Below are 10,166 nucleotides of genomic sequence, written 5' to 3' on the forward strand. Positions count from 1 at the left end.
GTAATTAGATCTTATGGAAAATCAATTCTACATAGCTAATAAAGTACATAAAAGATAATATAATACATTACACAAAATCGGTACATAAGGACACTATTATAACTTGATCTTTTGATGTCTGTCAGCTATGACCATTCAGATGCGTTAGTATGTACAATAAATAATGAATTTGCTAAAGCTTTATTTTCATTGTTGTTTTGAACACAGAACTTGCTTAAAAAGTTCCACAAACGTCATCCAAAAGTCAGAACTCAGGTTCATCTAGAAGTCCTTTGCACCGTTCTATCTTTTCTTACAGTTATTTTTATTATCATTTGAATATATTTAAATGGAAGTTTAGGGTAACCAAATGTATTCTTCAAATATTTTTAATGTGTAGATTAGCATTGCTGTGGCTGCATTGGCTGTGCATGTGCCTGCTGAAGATTGGGGAGATGGTGGTATAGTGAAATGGCTTAGGGACGAGATGGATTCTCATCCGAAATATATACCAAGATTCTTGGAGTTACTAACAGTTTTGCCAGAGGTCATAATATGATATGTGTGATTATGTGTCATCTCTTCATTTTATTAATGAGACAAATGCCTAAAGTTTGAGTTACTAAGTGACAAGTTGTTATAATTTTCAAAGTTACTGCCTTGTCGGATAGTATTTTATTCGACAAGTAATGTCATGCAGCTCGTAGATTCTTATATAAATGGTTGTGATATAGTCTTTTAATTATTGCAAGTTGATTAACAGTTTCTTTGGTTGTTCTGCATGCATACCTTTAATGTATTTTGTCTTTATAAACAGGAAGTATTAAACTATAAGATAGCAGCTCGACCTGAAAGGCATCGTCAATTTGAAAAAGAGCTTACCTCTCAAATGGAGATTGCTCTAAATATTTTAACAGCTTGTTTGTCTATTTCTGAGCTTAAAGAGCAGGTGGGCAATAAGTTCCTGTATTCTTTGTGTGTGTGTGTGTGTGTGTGTGTGTATGGCCCTAAGTGGTTGGCATGACTGAGGTATTTTAAACTCAGTTTTATTGATAAATGCTCCAATAGTGATTTTTTTCTTGGTTATTGAAGAACGGAAGATTGATGGTTTAGAAGTTATAGTAAACTCTCGTTGTAAGTATATTAACCACTGCTTTAGGACTTGCCAAAAAGCTCGTCAGATTTGGATTAGCTTAAATTTGGGAATGACCGCTAAGGACTCTAGTTTGGATTTTGTGTCTTGGATTCGTTCTAACCTCAACAAAAATGAGTTTCTCTTTGCAGCGGCCTTTTGATGGATTTGGAGGGATAGGAACAATGACATCTTCCATCAAGATGATCCATGGAGTAAGGAGAAAATTGTTCACTTAGTTCAACATGCTGCGTGCGATTTCTCTAAGGTTGTTACCAACCAAAAACATATTATTCCTTCCTCTTTTCAATATAACTGGGAACCACCTCCAATGAATGTCTGTAAAATGAACTGCGATGCAAGCGTTTTTGAAAATGGGCAATTAGCGGGCTTTGGATGTATTATTAGAGACAGCATGGGAATTTGGATGAAAGGTTGTTCTGCCAGTATACCTCTTTCTAGTGTTCTCTCTTGTGAGCTTCATGCTATTTGGAGAGGGCTTGTTATGGCTTGGGATTGCGAGTGTAAAGAGGTCATATGTGAAACTGATAATCTTGATGCATTTCTTCTTGTTTCGCGAGGCACAACCAGCATGATTACGAATGACTCTGATCTGCTTGGCAAAATCAAAGAGATGCTTCAGCGCAATTGGATAGCTACTTTAGTGCTCATCCAGCGTACAGCAAACAGAGCGGCTGATTTAATGGCTAAGACTGCTGCTTTAAACAAGCAGGTGTACCTAGAGTGGTTACAACCCCCTAATAATTTAGACATTATCATTAGAGAGGAGTGCTACTCTTTCTCTTAGGTGTTTTTTCTTTGTGTTATGTTCAGTCACCAAAAAAAAAAAAAACTTCGGGTCGTCTTCTCAAGGAATTGCAGGGAGGTGTTCTTATTATTGATTATGACTCTTGTAAATTGGGGGTTTTGAAAGTAAGGAAGAAGTATATTAAATGATAAGAAAAATAAAATAGTAATAACAAAATAAACTATTGGCATGGTATTAGAACTGGAAATCCTGTCCTTGTCAATTGTGATGAAAATTGAGTTTTAATCCCACTTTGCTAACCTCTAACTATGAAAGTAAATTAAGTGGAAAGACTAGAGTTATTGGAGCAACTCCTAATTTCAACCACTCCTTTATTTGACAGCTTAAGCGTTACCAATTACTTAACCAAAGCCAAAAGGAAGAAAATATCTAAATTAAATTAAAACAAAGCAATCTTAAATCTGAAATACCTCAAATAATATTAATTAAGAAAATCATAACATGAATGTAGCATAAGCTAAATTGAAAAGATAAATAATAATTAAAAGTATATAATAAAATTAGAAAATAAATAAGAGGAACATTGAACCTGAGAAGAAGTTGAAATTCTAAATCCTAATATAAATCCTAATCCTAATCCTAAGAGAGAGGAGAGAACCTCTCTCTCTAAAAACTACATCTAATTCTAAAAATTATGAATTGTGAGCTTCTTATTATGAATGAATGGATTTCCCCACTTTATAGCCTCTAATCTGTGTTTTTTGGGCCGCAAACTGGGTCGGAAACAGCCCAAAATTCGCTGGTTGCGAATTCAAACACGCTGATTTTTCGTCACTGCGATGCATCCGCGTGGAGCACGCGTTCACGTCGCCTATTGTCAGGGCAACTATGGCATATTATATATCAAATCGAAGCCCCAGACGTTAGCTTTCTAACGCAATGAAAACTGCGTCGTTTGGATCTCTGTAGCTAAAGTTATAGCTATTTGAGTGCGAAGAGGTCAGGCTGGACAGCTTAGCAATTTCTCCAACTTCTTGTATTCCTTCCACTTTTGCATGCTTCCTTTCCATCCTCTGAGCCATTCTTGCCTTGTAATCTCTAAAATCACTTAACACACATATCAAGGCATCTAATGGTAATAAGAGAGGATTTAAACATAGGGAACTTAAGGCCAAAGGAGCATGTTTTCAATCAAAGCACATAATTAGGAAGGCAAATGTAAAACCATGCAAATAGTATGAATAAGTGGGTAAAGAGTTGATAAAAACCACTCAATTGAGCACAAGATAAACCATAAAATAGTGGTTTATCAGTTATCATTTAGGTTCTTGAAGCGTTTGCTTCGTGGCTTCGCCTAAAGAATGGGTACTAATTTTTTTTTACCTCTTTGCATATTAGAGTGTTCGGCTAAGTTGTTTTTATTGAATGTATTAATATATTATTCTGATCAAGATTAATTATTCAAGAACTGTTTTGTATAAATGAATCATCTGAATTGTGTAGCATATTAGAGGAATCTTGTCAGATGAGTGTGCTTTACTGTCAAGCATTTGGTTAATTTTTTTTGTGCGATCTATAGTGTTCTCAACTATATGTATATATTTGGATTTTTTAAAATCACAAATATATAATTGACAGTTGGCTTTTAAACAAAAGAATTTTGAATGGAATGAGTATCTCAACTTATAGGAAATAGACTTGTCAAGTGAAACTGATGGAAAGCATAGATGCATTCCACAAATGCTGTATAATTTCAGGAAGGGTTTATAAAGTTAATGAAGAATATAGGGGAGATATGTATTTAATTTGAATATTATAACTTTATTATCTTGGTTTATGTGTTTCTTTTTCCATTGGCTTTACTATTTCTCTTTAAATTTTTGTTCATTTCAGGATTCCCGGATCTGTTCTCAGTACCCATCCATTAGTTCTTATAGCATTATCAAGCTTGAATTATGAGTTTCTTTCTGAGGCATCTGTAAATGGTATGTATGATAGCATGGAAAAATACTAATAATTTTCTATTTTTCGTAAATATTCATATGCTTTTTGTTGGTTGAGCAATGAATGGTAGGAAGGAAGATATCTAAGTATCAAATTAACCAGTGCTGTTCACTATATCTGAGTAGCAAATTAACCAGTGCTGTTCACTTGCATATTTAAAAAACATCTGTTCTGGTTTTGCTGACCAGTGTCTCCAATGTTCTAAAAGTACTAGTTAAAGATACTAAAAAGAGTATATTTTCAGAAGTTTTTTCTTCTTTTGCCTTTTTCCAATGCATTGAAAACTTATCTATTTCACATCTCCAGCATGAAGCTTCCTTTTTTTAATCCTTAATCAGTACTCTTTTAATTTCACAATGTTCACAGTACTTATGCTTCAATATATCTGTATCATAAACCTGATGTTCATGTCTTTTGCTTCCTTGTTTTCAGGGGTTATTGGTCTGACTCCAGAGTGAAAACAACTCTATGTTAGCATATCAGTTATTAGTGTTGTTGAATTATCCATGAAAACTATGAAACATGAATAGCATGATGAAATTCCTCTGTGCTTTGGTTTGGTGTTTTTTATATTTATCTTTTACTTTTACAATTATTTATACGTCTTCGTTAAGCAATTAGCACATGAGAGAATCAGTTTATGTAGATTATTACTTTGTAGCTCTGTACTGATATTTCCAATTTATGGAATATAAATGCAGCATACTTACAGGCTTCCTTTAATTCATGGTAAGTGTGTTTTATACTTTCCATATCGTAATGAAATTATAGTTTCCTCTTCATACCTTTTATCACAGCATTTATTCTGTCTTGCTTAATGATCCTCTTCAACATTCTTGTTTGTTGACACTCCTTTTCTGCACAACCTAATTTACTAATCAATTCATTGTATTTGATAGTCTACCATGGTGTGGTGTTTTACCTTTTTGCTTTTGGTAATTGGCGGATTTCTTTTTTGTAGATGGACGATAGTCCAACCACCGGAAGTGTAAACACCATGACTGCCGAGAAGTAGCATCTAGCAAAATTACTTGTATGGGAGAAAATCACTTCTATGGATCAAATTAGTCATGTTAGTTGTATGGTAAATTATGTCTATAATCTTAATTATTAAACTACCCTTTAGCTTTTCTAATATGTTCTCATTATGTTCTTCCAATAATATGTCTTAAATCATGTAGCCAAAATCGGAAATTAAAGGGGATCTTGATCATGGTAAGAGGATATTGCAGTGCTCATAACAAAATCCAACCTGGTGCCATACCCAAGGTATGTTTATTCTATTCTGTTTTCCATGGAATCAGTCATATTCTATGCTCATCTAGTTTCACATTGTTCTTGTTGATTATCACAACTAATTGTTGGACTTGAACTGATTTATTAGGTGGTTGAAGCCCGGAGTGATGTTGATGTTCTTCCTAATGGGAAAGTACTATCTGTGTATCAATACTTTGAAAATGTGAGGAACTTTTTTGTTTCTCTTGAGAGATTGGGGCTTTCCACTTTTGAAACTTTTGATTTGAAACAGGTGATTATTACTTTTTTTTATTATTATAAAAGAAATGATAAATGAAAGTAATATAAAAGAGATTGGGGCTTCCCACTTTTTTTTATTATTATTACTTAGTTGGTGGAAGAGGCATGAATTCAATTAGCAGCTTGCTAAGTGGTATTTACTAGTTTCCTCACTCTCTGATATTCTAATAACAATTAATATATTCTATACTCCCCGCATCATGCAAATTTTGTCATCGGGTAAGTTTGTGCCTTGCCTCACTTCAATGCCGTGTGTGAGTTAATCTTGGGTTTCTTCTACATATTCTGCAAATGCTGATATTGCTTACTGATTGCTATGGTGAAAAGTGTATATTAGAGAAGATGTTTGTCACAGTTCCACACGTTTTTCTTTTTTCTTTTTTTCACTTTCTCATTATTTTGAGCTATTGCTATCCATGCATATCCCTATGTTTTGCAGGACCCACTGGTTACGAAGGGACCAATATTGGTTCTATTGCTTGGCATAGATGTTTGGGAGCATGCATATTACTTACAGGTAAAATTTCGGGCTTGGTAGTTAATTGGTAATGGCATGATTATTGTAATGACATTATTGAAGGCCTATTTTTCTTTTCAGTGTGATGGTTATGATTTATGAAATGTTGTGTTAGCAGAATTTTCAAAGTTTCAAAGATTTCAAAATACCTTTCCTTGTATAAAAGTTGTTATTATCATTTTCCTTATATGCTTATAAGTAGCTGAGAAAATTTGCTTCCTTTCTTAATATATTCTTGATGATTTCATTGATTGAGATGTCTCTTTATTATAAGATGAAACCAAATGAGTAAATGACCCTTTTCTCATTGGAAGCTAGAGCTTTACTAGGAAGCCTGGAATATCAGAAGGGTAATTTTGAAGCTGCACTTCATGTATTTGAAGGAATATACATTGTTGCTGTTGCTCTAAAGATGAAAATTTCTATATCACTTATTCCTGTTGCACTTTATTCTCTTTTATTATGTATTCAAATTATATTTTTGTTGTAGGAATTGAATCAAGAGAGTGAGATTTCATCGCCAAAAGAGTTAGGAAGTAGGTCTTCTGGAGCAAGCAATAGAGCAGCATGAAATATGATGGAGATTTTATGCATTAAGAGTTACATGCTATGACATTTATAGTTGAAAAATTATGTTACGTTTGATACTTTGTATAAGAGTTATTACTTTTGATTTTCAATACTAAAAAATCATATATTATGTTTAATACTTTGTTTGAGTTATATAATATTTTGTTTATGGATTATGATTTCTAATAATAAATATTATTTGTTTACAGGATAAAAAGGAGGGTAAAAATTGCATTTTTAAATGATAAAAAAGTGTAAGTGTTAGGGTTAAAACGGCGGTTTAAAAATAACATTTTAACCAACCACAAGCCACTCTGTAAGGGTAAAAATGGCAGTTCAAAAATACCATTTTAACCGACTAAAATGCCACTATTAAGGTAAAAATAGCGGTTCAAAATGGCCATTTTAACCGACTAAAATGCCATTCTGTGAGGGTAATAATGGCGGTTTAAACTGCCATTTTCACCAACCCTTAAACAGCCATTTTAACCTGGAAATAACGGCGGTTTTGAACCGCCGTTTTAAGCCAAGGAAATTGTGGCAGTTTTTAGAAAACTGCCGTAATAACCAAAATGGCGCTCTGAATTACGGCATTTTTTGAAACTGCCGTACTTGGTAATAATGGCGGTTCAAACCGCCGTAATTACCCAAAATAACCGTCATTTTTACCCAAATTTTTTGTAGTGTGAAAGCTATGTTCAAGAATAAAAAAGAACTGAATTAGGAGAGTCAATAATATCATCTGAATTCTAAGTTCCTAAAGATGCCAACCATTCTAAGTTTCAATGGATAGTGGGATGCCAAAACTATTCAGAAGCAAAAAGCTACTAAGTCCCGCTCATCTAATTGTAACTAAGCTTCATTAGAAACTTAGAAATTTATTGTATCGTAATTTTCTTTTTATCTTACTGTGTTTTTAGTTGCTTGGGGACAAGCAACAGTTTAAGTTCGGTATTGTGATGAGTGGATATTTTATATACTTTTTGTCATCATTTCCATGTAGTTTTTAGTATGTTTTATTTAGTTTTTATAAGTTTATATAGGTTTTAGTGTTAAAATCACATTTTTGGATTCTACTATGATTTTTTTTTTTTTGTATTTTTGTATAATTTCAGGTATTTTCTGGTTGAAATTGAGGAGCTGGAGCAGAAGTCTGATTCAGAGACAGATAAAGCACTGCAGATGCTGTCCGGATCTGACCTTCTTGCATTCGAAAGAGTGCTTTTCAAGTTTTACTTTGTTTTTCACATCAGTATGAGTTTCTAAACCTCCTAGGTTTAGGGGAGCAGCCCTGCTGAGTCCTATGAATTAAAAAAAGTATTACTGTTTCTTCTTCGATCTGTGTTTGATTTACTTCTAAGATGTATATCCGATCATAATCATGGTGGATAGGTAATGCCAAGGCATCACTGCCTGTTTTTCTATGCTTTTTCACTGGATTTTTGTTTGGCTTCATACAAATATTGTTGATAAAGGAGCAAAAGCATGAAAAATCTCTGCATTTAGAAAATCTCAAGCATAGGTGGATTTTAGTTAATATATAGGGTAAATAAGATGAAATAGATCACACCATGTGAAGTCATGATTTTGAGCATTATTAGAACACTTAGTATAATAAAGATTATCTTGCATGTTACTTTGATACACTTATTTCTTTGATGATAGGCAAAATAGAAGCAGAGAAGCAGAGGAAGGTAGATTTGGAGAGCCAACGTTGGTGGCAACGTTGGAGTAAACGTTGGCAATAAACCAACGCTATATGAACAAAATGAAGAAGCAACATTAGAGGGAATGTTCGTAATCCAACGTTATGCCCAACATGCTCAAAAAGAAGCCTGGAAAAATTGGCATCCACGCGTACGCGTCATCCACGCGTGGACGTGTAAAGTGAAAAATCACAAGCCACGCGTACGCGTCACCCACGCGTACACGTGAGAAGTGAAGAATTGACAAGGCACATGATAAACCCCATTTTTAGGGTTTATCTTGTGTTGAATTTAGAGAGTTTTGTCAACTTTTCTCCCACTTATTCACTAAAATAGCATGGGTTTATAAATTCTCCTTTAATTGTGCTTAAGAGTGAAAACATGCTTTTTAGATCTTAATATAGCTAAATTTAATTCACCTTGATTCCATTAGACGCCTTGGTATATTTTTTTAAGTGATTTCAAGTTTAGGAGGCAAAGATTGGATTGAGGGTATGAAGAAAAAGCATGTAGAAATGGAGAACTCATGAAAAAATGAAGGAATCACAAAGTTGTCAATCCTGACCTCTTCGCACTTAATCGATCATAACTTGAGCAACAGAGGTCCAAATGAGGCGATTCTAATTGTGTTGGAAAGCTAACCTCCGGGGCTTTAAAATGATATAAAATTTGTCATAGTTGTCTGGCATTTAGGGATGCGTACGCGGGATGTACGCGTATGTGTCGATGATGGCACATGACTCACTAAAGGCAACTCGTGGCCAGCGATTACTGGAGTATTTCGGGCCCAATCCAACTCATTTCTGATGCTATTTAACCCAAAGATTGAAGAGGAATAAACTAATTAGTGACAAATTAGTTTAATTTAGTTTAGTTTTGGAGGGAAAGTTAGTTTCTAGAGAGAGAAACTCTCACTTCTCTCTAGAATTAGGATTTAAGTTTTTAGGGGAGCTTCCCTTTTAGTTTTCATATAGAGCTTTCTTTTCGGTTTTGATTGGGAGCTCACTTTTACATTCTAGCATTGTTGTTTTAATTCAAGAGAATTGGGGAGGAGAATTGATCTCTCTTCTTCCTTGTTCTTGCCCAGCACTCTTTAATTTTCTTGCTTCGGATCTTGGGTGGAGAATTGAAGAACTTCTGTTTCAATCTCACCTTGGGATCTTGTTTAATTCTCTACTTAATTGAATTTCAGTTTCGGTTACTTGCTCTCTCATCTACTTTCTCTGCAATTTACATTTCCTTTGCAATTACTCTTGTTGGATCTAGGAAGGCATTGAGATCTAGACTTGGTTATCTAGTCTCTTGGGTCCTGAGATCTGAATTCCAATTTTACATCCTCTGTTTACTGCTTTCAAGCTCATTTACATTCCTGTTTTAAGATCCGGTTCAATTCCATTCATCCTTTACTTCTCTGTTCGTTGCAATTTTACTTTTCCTTGTTCAATTTCTGCAAATCCAATTCCCAATTCCCTTTACAATTCAAGCCATTTACATTTCTTGTACTTTAAGATTCTGTAATTTACATTTCTTGCGTTCTAAGTTTCTGCCATTTAATTTCTTGTTCTTTAAGATTCAGCACTTTAAATTTCAGTTCTCTTTAATTTCATGCAATTTACCCAATTCCATTTACTTTCTCTGCAATTTAAATTCTGCAAATCACAAATCACTCAACCAAATCTTGATTCGCTTGACTAAATCAACCACTAAACTAAAATTGCTCAATCCTTCAATCCCTGTGGGTTCGACCTCACTCCCGTGAGTTATTATTACTTGATGCGACCCGGTGCACTTGCCGGTTAGATCTGGGTGTTTTGGAGAAATTCGTTTTTCCGCAAAAATATTCCCATCAAGTTTTTGGCGCCGTTGCCGGGGATTGATTTAGATCAACAATGATTAAGTGGGTGAGAAGTCTAGATTAAGCATTTTCTTTATTTTTGTTCTCTGTTCTAAGTT

General features: G+C 34.2%; 1 protein-coding gene across 1 annotated transcript; it reads left to right on the forward strand.

Moving 5' to 3' along the window:
• The first annotated feature begins 213 nt into the window (after positions 1 to 213).
• LOC110266623 (transportin MOS14-like) lies at positions 214 to 3,252 on the forward strand. The gene is made up of 4 exons (XM_088498247.1): positions 214 to 255; positions 380 to 526; positions 797 to 928; positions 3,205 to 3,252. The coding sequence occupies exons 2-4, from the start codon at positions 467 to 469 to the stop codon at positions 3,250 to 3,252; spliced, it is 240 nt and encodes a 79-aa protein (XP_088354373.1). The 5' UTR covers positions 214 to 255; positions 380 to 466.
• The last annotated feature ends 6,914 nt before the right edge of the window (positions 3,253 to 10,166 follow it).

The sequence above is a fragment of the Arachis ipaensis genome, chromosome B9 (genome assembly GCF_059453495.1).
Source record: "Arachis ipaensis isolate K30076 ecotype BB chromosome B9, ASM5945349v1, whole genome shotgun sequence".
Lineage (NCBI taxonomy): Eukaryota > Viridiplantae > Streptophyta > Magnoliopsida > Fabales > Fabaceae > Arachis > Arachis ipaensis.